Here is a 12,082-nt window from a genome sequence, read left to right as displayed (position 1 = left end):
TCTCCAATTCATTCTCCCAGTCCTTAACAGTAGGGACAATATCTGATTTCCATCTGCATAGCAGTAAATATCTAGCGAAAAGAAGTGCTCTAATAACCGATTTTTTTCTGGTCATTAGATCCATTTCTATCAAAAGCGTTACCCAATGTTAATACATCAGGAGAAGGAGGAAACTCAATCCTATTAATAGTATATATCTTTTCGTGTATTTCTTCCCAAAATTGCTGGACCTTTCTGCAATTCCACAGCATATGCAAAAAGTCAACATTATTTTCTTTACATTTCATACACTTAACATCTTTACCCTGGTTAAATGTTCTGATCCTATTTGGCAAATAATAGAGTCTATGAATAGAAGAGGCACATTTATTAGCCTCAGATACCAAACAAATTTCAATATTCTGAAAAACACATAACCACTGATTTTCTGATAAATCACCAATTTCCTTCAACCATTTCTCCTTGCTATGATGCTGTGAGATTTCACACAAATTATTAGATAAAAATTTACCGTATATACTCGTGTATAAGCTGAGTTTTTCAGCACAAAAAATGTGCTGAAAAACGTCCCCTCGGCTTATACACGAGTCAATATAAAGTAAAAAATCCAAAAAAAATAATAAACTTATATACGCACCCTCCGGTGGCCCCGATGTGCAGCGCTGCTCCCCCCATGTCCGTGCGGCCGTGTTCAGGCTTCTGCGCCATCTTCTTTCTTCTTCTGGGCGCCGCCATGTTTTTCCCCCGGGTGGCGCCTGGTATGACGTCAGCAGCGGCGCTTCATACTATGCGCCTGCCAGCCGGGGGAGGTCGATGGCGGCACCCTGCAGAAGAAAGAAGACGGTGAGGAAGCCAGAAGACGAGCAGGCAAAACTGTACTTTTTGGTGTAACATCTTGTGGCATTGCCCCTTTAAATACAATAATCAGTTTTTGTACTTATGTCAGTGACACAGTTAGCGGAAGAAAAAGTTCCCCCTTTATAAAACGGCCCCATACTTTCAGCTTTAGAAGGGATATGAAATATCGGAAGTCTGCCAAAATTAGTTTTATTACAAATGATGAAGAAGTGATTGTTGAAGAATATGATCACAGTATATAGACTTGTATAAGCCCCACTATAGGTCTTGGGTTGTGTTTGATCTCTAATAGAAGACTGGAAAGACTTGAAACAAAAAGATATTTTCCGTTATGTAGAGATTATTATTCCATTCATGAAAGTTTTAGTCTTTATTTACTGTAAAGGAGTATTTCTATTCGTCTACAGCATATCTACAGGATAAATACCTCATTTGTACCTTCTACGTTATTATAGTGTCTGCCTATCACATCAACAATAATGCGGGGCTATGAATCCTGTGACTAAGGACCTCTATATAGGTCCCTTTGTGGCACCTTTTGGAATTTTGGGTATATTTATATTCAAAATAAATATTTAAAGGTAATAAATATACATGTTAATGTTTGTAAATAAATCTCTGTGTCATGGATATCAGCTATATCTGCTGCTTATTGATAACTGGCTGTAGCAGGAGCCTCCCCCATTTAGCCATATGATAAAAAGATGAAACAGATCAGCCAAAGAGTAACCTGTGTGTTTCATTGAGATGAGAATAACCTTATAAAGTAGTAATCTCAGACCGCTCAGAGTCCGTCTGCCGGTACTACACTGCCGCACCGGTGCATATACATTGCCATCTCCATATTCTTTATATATCCTTCTATGGTGCTGCCAGATCCTTGTTCCATGTAACACCATAGAAGTGATGAAAATACCTTTTTCCCCCAAAACAGGGAGTAGCAGCAATTGGACCCATATCAATCTCTAACTTATTGCTTAGGACATTGGTTAGCTTGGTCGGACCACCGCTTTCATCATCAATCTACATTAGCACCTCATTGCAGCATTATGCATTTTGTATATGTACCAGGTGTATATGTAAGATCAACATGGACCCAGGAGTTGGAACTGTCAGAGGCGTAACTACAGTGGTAGCAGCCATAGCAGCTTCTATGGGGCCCGCAGTGTCAGGGGGCCCTGTAATCTGACCTGCCAAATTAAAGAATGGGGGATGTGCACCATTATATACATATTATGCTGCACATTTAACATCATAATATGTATATAACATATATGTAATGTATATATATATTGTATATGTGATGAATATATACTGTATGTGTGTATATATGCTGTATGTTTGTGTATGGCACTGTATGTGTGTATATGCTCTATATTTGCGTGCATGAGTGTATAAATGTGTTCAAATATGTATATTTTTTAAGTGGGAGGGGGGGCCCTATTCAGAAGCCCTGCCTCTGCTAGTTAAACCCTTGGGAACTGTTATCTTGCTCTGTTTTGGAAGGAACCAACAAAACGGGTTCCTGTATCTCTGGTTAACTCGGAATAGTTCTCTTTTCGGGTTAAAATTTGAGTATGGGGATCATCTGAATATAGTTTGTACGTCAGGTTTGCATATTTTTCCACAATACTGCAGTTTTCTATCACGCTTCGGACATAAAATGAAGCACCTATAGGGAAGCCTATTGCTCCTCTCCCTAAATCCACACCGGTGCTTTGTGTCCCTTGGTTAGGAAAATCAGACTACAAGTGTTCGCCATTTTAGACTATTGTTTTTCCGAATGACATTGTCCCGGGTTCCAGGTTGGACATTTACAGAAGAATGGGGGAGATTTATCAAGCTGCCTAAGAGTAAGAATGTGCTTACTTTCCCATGGCAACCAATCACAGCTGAGTTTTTATTTTACCAGTGCTCATTAATATTTTAAAGGGGAGCTGTAATTCGTTACGATGGCCAAGCACATTCTTACTCTTAGGCATTTTGATAAATCTGCCCCAATGTGCCTTCGATTAACCTCAGTCTCTATGTCCCATTTGGTAGAGATCTATTTGTCTGGCGTTCAGCTCGCCTCTTTATGTATAGAAGTGAATGTTATACGAGAAATATAAAGCTTCACGTTGTATAAACATGTCAAAGGCTTCAGGCACGTTTTTGGAAAGAAATAAAACCAATATTTTTGCTGCAAGGCACAATTAAAACAATCCGTCTGCGAAGTACAGTTTCCAGAGCTGCTTTCCTAAACACAACGGCACGTGCAAGTACCCCGCAGGAGACGTCTAGAGACCCTGTGAGGGACATACTGAAGACCTGGAAGGTTGAGGGATGCAAACAGCAAGTGGATTTTAACTAAAGTCATGATTTCTCATTACAGCGGGGTCAAAATAATTTTGGTGGCAAAATTATAGGTCTATATACTGTAGCAAAAACAGTTTGGGTAGAAGGGTATGGCCATACCTTTACACACATGGTCATACACACACATAAAAAAGAAACACCCACATATTTGGAGTTTTAGCTATTGTATCGAGGTCCTGGTGAACAGGCAGTAAGTAAATATAAAGGCATAGCCAATTGTAATTTATTCATGGATATTACTTCTTATTGAAGGCTTAAGAGTCCAGTGGGTGGTCCAGCTTAGTAATTCACAGCTATCTGTCCCTGAGTTGGTCTGCCGTTTGAACTCTGAACCCCAAGGGAACAGAGATGGAAACTCTTCCCATATAACTAAAAATGTAATAAAATTGTATTTGCTCAACGCCAGTTCAGAAGGAACCTCTGACAGCCACATTTAGGGTCCACGACACAATGTGCAATACATTTTAATGGATCATTTCACATGTTGTTGTTTTTTTAATCTTTCTGTGAAAAATTGATAATTACTATCGTTTTTTTTCACGATAATAGATTCCAGACAGATGCACCTCAACCATTAGAAACAGGCACACTGGGGATCATTTATCTATGGTTAGGACATGTGTGTGTGCGTGTCTTTTTTTTTTGCTTTTTCTTTGGTTTGGGCTTCTTTCATTTATCTTAGAGGATGATATATCAGACATGTGTACCTTTTTTGTTTTTGTGCCTTTTTTCTTTTCATCGTCACACAACAGCCTGCACTTTGCACAAACAAATGCAACTTTTTTTCATACATCTTCATCTGAATTTTAAGATATATCAGATGCAACACTGAAAAATTAGCTGGGACGCAAATATGCAAATGCACCAAAACAAAGTTATAAACATAAAAAAAAAGAAGAAAAGCCTAAGGGTATCTGAACATGTTATGGAATGGTATTGAAATATGTCTAGTGATAATTTTCATAGCTCCAGCAAAAAAACAAAACAAAAAACAGACGCGGTCTTATGCTGCGTTTAGGCTGCAGCGGAAGAGGTGGAGCTTAGTCTTTCCATTGCAAAGGGTGAATTCTACACAGGGATGCTCAGCAAATAAATCGTATCGTACATCTGTAGCAGAAATCCTTTTCTACTGCACATTCGTTTCCATGTTGCGTGTGTATCACATTTTGATAAATCCCAACATGAACCATGACACTGACATGAACCAATAGTCGTGCATGTAAGATGAGCTAAGCAGCAGACAACCAGGGACACAGTCATCCGGCACATCCACTCAATGTGTTTTCTTCAAGTTCAGGAGGTTTTTATGTACAGAAAACCTGTGCCAAAGTGAGAAAATACATTTCCATATGTATGAGCCATAAACACCAACACAATATCCATAATTGGTACCCAAAGGCTTTGCAATAAAAAATTAAGATGGATTCTATCACATTTTTCCAAAAGTAAATAAAAAATGTTTGCTCCCAAAAGGCGTCCTTTAAGAAAGGCCAACAATACATCTGGCCATATAATTACCATGTTATTAAAAAAGAAGGGGGAAGGCGTTCACACCGTCTCCCAGCACAGTCCTACTAGCAGTTCAGGTGTGAAACGTTTCCATTCCAAGCCGTGTAACCGTAACCGCACAATGTTACACATGGCAGAGGCCAACGACTGGATTGTGACTACTCTATCTAAAGCCGTCTGAAACAAATTGACTGGGCTGCAGGAATAATAACCCCGCTGCCTCTGGAAGTGGAAATGTCATCTTGCAGATTTCGTTATTTCAGGAATCATCTGGAACGCATTTCGGGAGCGCTGTCTTGGCACACCTGGGGCTAAGCCTGGCCTTTCTTGGCAAATAAGTTTATAACAAGGTATTTATCAATAGAGAATGATAGTCAAACCAGATATCCACACAATAGCGGCTAAGTGTTACAGAGCAGGAAGGCCTACGTGTTACATTATTATCCCTAATGAACTGTGGAGAGCTTGATCTGTACTTACACTGGAACACAAAGATAAACTCAGTCTGCAGGAAGGGACCATAAATCCTCTTCCTATAAGGGACTTTATAGCTCTGGTTTCATTGCTTGTCCTTTTTGCACCTTACTTAACTTGAAAGGATGACTGTTTCCTGCAAGATTTGGAGGCCAACAACTTGTGGCGGCTCAGCATGAAAATGTGTCTCGTTCACCTAACTATGTGTTCTTCCTTACTATTCCTGTACAATAAGATGTAGCTATAATATAACATCTTTACCACATAGGTGTCTTTGAAAGGCAACCAACTTCCTGGGGCTCATTTACTTGCCCGGTCACTGGAGTTCATTGAAAGTGCATTGTCCGTGTATAATGCTGCGTCCGGCGATTCACTAAGATCGTGCGCCTGATATCCTGCATGTGACGCTTCCCCGCTCAGGTCTGACGGAGTTCACCTTCTTTTCTGTGGTGCACCATTATCATACGGCGTGCAACACAATTTGAAAGTTAAATACGGCGCTCGTTCCGAATCAGTCAGACCGACTGCTGGTACGCCCCCTAATTTGTGTCACATGGAAGCCAGCACAGTTGCCCAACAAAAGGGTCACGTGTGCCACAATCCCAGCGCACACACTGCTTAAATACCTGTGCTAGACATTTTAGCCGTGAAGAACGTGAACAGTCCGACTAAAGTGTGTCGTAAAGCCATTAGTAAATGTGCCCCACTGTATTTCAAGTTGAAGCCTATCCAGGGTTTTCTATTATGTTGTTATATGATCTTAAAATTCTTTACCGAGTGAAAAAGTTTAGTGCCCATATTCAAAATCACAGGTTATTGTATTATTTAAAAGCCCTACTTAAGAACACCCGACTTACAGACGACCCCTAGTTACAAACGGACCTCTGGAGGTTGGTAATTTACTGTACTTTAGAAAAAAACACCTCATACCTGATATGTACATAATAGTGATGAAGAAGAGTGTGAGATTCATTCCATGCTATGCAGCCTCCTGTTTGCTCTCCACAGACACCACCAAGATCGCTAGACTTCTCTACCCTCTCTGCCCCCCCCCACTTTATAGAAATGTCCCCCTTTTAAAAAATGTTCAGCACTGCCCCTTATATGATAAAATAATAAACTTAGTACTTACCTTTGGCGCTCACCCCCAGCGTCCTCTTCTCCCTTGGTTTGTCTTCTCTAGCTCTGGCATCCTGGTAGTGTGGGCAGAGGCACAAGCTGGGGGAGAAGAGGACGCCGTGTGTGAGCGCTTGAGGTGAGCACTCTTTTTTTTTTTAATATACCAGAGTATAAACCAAGTGGGTCTTGCTGATGCTGATTTTAAAAATGCCTTTGTCAGCATTCAGAAAAATTTCAGTAGTGTATTTTAAATTGCTTGACTCCCTGTCAGCAGCATGTGGTGAGTCCCTGGGGAGGGACTTCCACTTCCTCTCATGTGCATTGAGAAGACAGGAAAGGGAAAGGGATGGTGTAGAGGAGAGGAAGAATGTATGAAGAGACATAGGCACACACAGGCTGTAGCTGAAATATATGCAGCTAATAATATGTTCATTAGTTTAAAGTGGGAAAACATATATAGACAGCTTTGGTGGATCTTTGAAAATGAAAGATGGAGATAATTTATATCTGACTATTAGTGATGATTGAACCCCACGTGCAAGTTAAGGTTTGTGGTTCACCCATATTCCCAGATTGGCACCCGAACAACCAATCTGGCAAATTGATGCCCCTAGAAACTAACCATGGCTATTATTGGCCTGACTGTTCAGCTGCCAATCCAGCAATATGTTCAGGTTGCATGACAAAACCCGACCTCGAACATCAGGTCTGTTTATCTCTACTGACTCTAAATATAAAAAATTTACTGCCTGATGTGGTTTTGATCCACCTTCATGGTGAAAACCCCATTTTATACTACTATAAGTGGGACTGGGGTTTTCTGTTATGGGTTGCCATGTTTCCAATAGTTGCCTACTTCATTTAGACACCGTTATTGTATTGTGTTGGTAATACAGTGGTCATCACAGGTAGAATATGTGGTAAATGATATGTCAGTTCTGTGTTCTGTATCTAGTTCCACAGGGGTCATCGGGGTCATTAGGCAAGATTTGTGTGCAGCTGTGTTCTTCTTTCCTCTCCTTAAGACTAGATTATAGGAAGAACACATGGGTAACATCTCCTTGGGGCATCTACCATATTGATGCCAGTGAAGCCACCAATCTAAAAAAATAGCTATAGATGTAACCAACTCAACAGTAAATTAGTTAAGTTACTGTCCAGAAAGTGTCAGCCTCTCCTATATTGTAAGTAGAGACCCTATAAAACTGAATCCAGCCATGCCTCTTCCCATTTAGGTAGACATGCATGTTCAGCCAGTTTGATCATCCATGTTTTTGTTGAAAGAGATAGCTGGCCATTCGCAAGTATATGAATGCTCTATATTTATTTTATCTGGGGGAAAAGGTGATATCCTTGTCTTCATGAATTCTAGTAGAGTTTAACTTGCATTAAAAGTTTCCTGCTTGAGGTGTGAAATGTTCTAATCTTCCCAATCTGATTTTCGGTGGAATATGGTAGAGCGCTTATAGATGCTGTGTCAGGATTCTGAAATGGGATCTGACACTTCTCTGGAGGATGGAGTTAGTTTTGGATGTTTCCAGCATTATAACACAGCATGGAATGCTTATTATAGGGAAAGTGTTTGCGAGGGAAACCTCATGGAATAGAGAAATTTCAGAGAGGAGCTTTTATAAACATATTGTTGACATCTGTAAAACGTATCAAGTATGGAACCAGAGGATTTTCCAAGAATCGCAGGTTGGGTGAAGGTCTAAATCTGGTTTACAGCTGTCACATTAGAAAGACATGTATAATTTGTAACCTCACAGTAGCTGACTGACATATTTGCTTCTGCTTTTCAGAGTGTCTCCGCTGCAGAAATCTGAAATTGTAGACATGGTAAAGAAACATGTAAATGCCATCACACTGGCAATTGGAGATGGTGCCAACGACGTAGGAATGATCCAGACCGCACACGTCGGAGTTGGGATCAGTGGGAACGAGGGCATGCAGGCAACCAACTCCTCCGATTACTCCATAGCTCAGGTCAGGAGCTCAAATGAGCAGCTGTTCTAGACTGTTGACAGAGGTATCAGATACATGTATCATGAGGCAGACCCTGGATCCAACACAAATCATGTGGGGATATCATCTTTTGCCTTCACCAAAAACCCCAAACCTTGGATGCCCTTGTATAGCTTTCATTTTTTTTTTATCTGGCTATGGAACACTGTCTCCGAATGTTTTGAAGGGATTACATTGCATATTAGCAAATGTGGTGATCCAAGAAGCGAGGGAGTGGCGCCTCTCGGGACTCTTTTGTCTAAACGCATTCCTAAATATGATATATCGGTCTCCTGGACAATGTCCCATCATATTGTAGAAGCGATTTATGAATCCTGAAGGCCATAGAAGCTGTCTTTTTCTGAAAAATATTATCTATATTTTCACTATATCCAGGCTGTTATTGGCCAAAAGTTACTTTTACTAAGCTATCAGTCTTATCAGCATCACTGTTATTCTGTGGTTGCAAAATAAGTTAAAATACCCATAAAACAATGGTGCTGTATCTTTACTGTATATACAATACTAGATTTTTTGGTATACCCCTTATTGAAGTAACCTGCACACTCAGTGGCTATTGAGTTGAGTAGTTTAGTTTATAGCCAAACACTTGCATGTATGAAAACCGCTGTAAGTGTACAGCAAGTTTATAAGGATTGAATATTCAGAATATGATCAAAGTTGTTTTTAAACCAAGTTAATATTTCACATTTTCTGTTCAGTCGACATCACGTTTCAAAAGTCACTCTGTATCGTCACAGGCAGAATTCGAATGTCAGAGATAACATAGAATCACCCCATTTACATTTGTTGATAGCCACAGTTTACCTGTTCCTACACTGTGGGGGTAATTTATCATAGTTCTCTTTGTCCTTGTTTCTTCTTTTTTCTGTTTTTTTTTCTTTTTGTCTAATTGGCCATAAGGGTTTATTTAGATAAATTGGGCAAACAACTTCTCTAATTTTAAACAACCTAAGGAATGGGCAAATGGGAAGAAAACAACACAAAAAGGCGCAATGAAAGAGGAAAAATAATTACTATAATAAATGAACCCCCCCATTAAATGAACTCACCACAGATCATAGAGCATAGAACTTTCTCCAGTAGAAGTCAATAACCATTGCTAGACTACAGTGCATGTGGCTGCTGTAATCTTTGAATGACGGTTATAAAGCAGATCAACATTTATGATGACAACCCCCAGAATCAGGTTAATAAAATGAAATAAAAACTATCTGTAAATAAAAATAAATTATAAAATAGAATATGTATGCATTGAGGGCTTTGAACCCAGGAATGACAGACAGGACAGTGAGACGTAACCTAAACCTCCTAAACTGTCACCTGCCTGACAGACCCTCCCTACACCAAAGTGGAACCTGAAACAGGACAAACAAACAAATAGCACAAAAGCGAGGTAGGAGTCACAGCAGAGATGGCATATAAGGCACAAAAACGCAGATATAAAGGGAATGTCTCAGAACAATAGTCAAAAATCAGAAAACCAGAAGTACATTGTTATAGAACAAGCAGTAAGCTGAGTAAAGAGAGTAGAAACTTAGCTTCTGGATAATTGGAGCAAAAGTCAGTCAATATTAACTGTTGCTGTACCAGAGCTGAGCTGCAGAGGGACTGGGTTTGGTACAATTACTCTCAATACAGCAAGCAGCATAAAACACAGTTGATAGTTAATAGAGGTAAATGATTCTTTCCACTGACACTAAATGTCCGACAATTGTCTAAAATAAATCAGTTGTAAGTTTTGGGCTGATTTGTTTCTAAATATATTTCAAAGGTTTTATGATTTTTTTTCTGATACAAGGCTCCAAATATATATTATTGTACTTGGTATAGATCAAAATGCTGAAATATCCTAAGTACTCCCTAGTGGCATCTGTGGAAGGACAGAATAGTGCTGTGTGCCTCTAGGAAGGGAATGTATTAAGACTAGAATTTCCTACACCAGCCTTTCTCAAGGCTATGTTGGAGTAAGATGTACTAAATCTTTTACAGCATTAAAAAATGGGGTTTATTCAACTGCATGACAATTACTAAAGTAAATCTGCAAGTAACACCCCTTCCTAATAATACTCAGACAGGACAGAAAGCCGTAAAGTCCCGCTTACCAGCAGCCCTGTCTGCTTGCCTCTGCGTATACTATTGATATCTGACCTCAAAAACAATCCCTTCCTAGACTACTGTGCAGAAACATAAAAAGAAAAGGAAATGGGAAAACACAATAAGGGGTAGTAAACAGTCTGGGTCACAACTGAGAGAGCATACAAGGAATGGAATTGCAAATGCAAAAGAGTAGTCACTAAACAAAGCCAAGAATCAAATACCAAATTCAGAAGTAGTAAATACACCAAAGCAGAAAATAAGCTAGCAAAGAATTTGGCCTGCTGGGGTGAGCTTTGTGTAGGGTATTTATAATAAGGAGGAAGGTGGTAGGAGCAAGCACTCACAGTCACATAATGTTAACGCTTGCTGGTCCAGAGCATGGCTGCAGAGAGACAGGTGTGGAAGGGGGTCATTTATCTGTAGTCAGGACATTTGTCTTTTTTTGGCTTTTTCTGGGTTTTTGACTTGTTTCATTTATCTTAAAGGGTGATTGGCTTGTTTGGGCAAGTTCTTTCCAATTCTTCTCCTACCCCCTTTTAAACTTTTTCCTACGTCTGCTTCGGGACAGAAGTTTATTTGTGCCAAAATTGTGCCATTTTACAGAGATTTGTGTCAAAATTGTGACTTTTTTCATACATCCACATCTCGATTTTAAAGATATATCAGGGGCAACACAGCAAAATTCATGTTTGGTTCCGAGTGGAAATGTTGCAAACATGAAAAGATAAATGACCCCCTTAAAGTGTAAAGTATGGATAATGTTCCCAAAAAGGTAACTTTTTTTTTACACAAGTAAACAACATTCAACGGTTTTCAACTCTTTCCAGTGTGGGTCAAGATGTCAGATCCCCTCCAGTCTGTTATTGATAACATATTAATTATTGAAGCCAGGAAAACCCTTTAAGTTACAATCATCAGCAAAGAATTTTGGTGATAAAAATGTAATTTTCCAAATTATGGGTTAAGTAAATCAGTAGATATGGTTGTGTACTATAAATATTTGAGTAGCTACATGTACCCGAGCAAGGTTATTTATCTCATCAGTAACTGGGATCTCTATTGATTCCTGACTAGAGATGAGCGAGCACTAAAATGCTCGGGTACTCGTTATTCGAGACAAACTTTTCCCGATGCTCGAGTGCTCGTCTCGAATAACGAACCCCATTGAAGTCAATGGGAGACTTGAGCATTTTTCAAGGGGACCAAGGGTCTGCACAGGGAAGCTTGGCCAAACACCTGGGAACCTCAGAAAAGGATGGAAACACCACGGAAATGGACAGGAAACAGCAGGGGCAGCATGCATGGATGCCTCTGAGGCTGCTTAATCGCACCATTATGCCAAAATAATGGGCAACAGCATGGCCATGACAGAGTGACCGAATGAGGCTAGATAGCATCTAAAACATCCAATAATTGACCCTGACACTATAGGGGACGGCATGCAGAGGCAGCGGCAGCAGGCTAGAGAGTGTCATGGCGACATACCCTAAATGGACTCAGGTTTCACCAAAGGAGGTGAAATGATTTCCTATGTGAACAAAAGGTTGACGGTATATTTAGTCGATAACACAGCATGGTGGCGACATAGTGACCAAGTTCCATAACGTATCTGGTGAAACACCCAAAAAATGAGCCTGAC

General features: G+C 39.9%; 1 protein-coding gene across 5 annotated transcripts in view; it reads left to right on the top strand.

Annotated features, from left to right (window-relative positions):
- Positions 1-12,082, top strand: part of ATP8A2 (ATPase phospholipid transporting 8A2) — a 493,942-nt gene that overhangs the window by 271,959 nt on the left and 209,901 nt on the right. For all 5 annotated transcript variants that reach the window (XM_072134328.1, XM_072134326.1, XM_072134327.1 and 2 more), the window contains one exon: positions 8,121-8,304. In XM_072134328.1, the coding sequence (XP_071990429.1) occupies positions 8,121-8,304 (184 nt within the window). The remainder of the gene's footprint in view (positions 1-8,120; positions 8,305-12,082) is intronic.

The sequence above is a fragment of the Engystomops pustulosus genome, chromosome 2 (assembly GCF_040894005.1).
Source record: "Engystomops pustulosus chromosome 2, aEngPut4.maternal, whole genome shotgun sequence".
Taxonomy (NCBI): Eukaryota; Metazoa; Chordata; class Amphibia; order Anura; family Leptodactylidae; genus Engystomops; species Engystomops pustulosus.
This window is presented reverse-complemented; position numbering and strand designations above follow the sequence as displayed.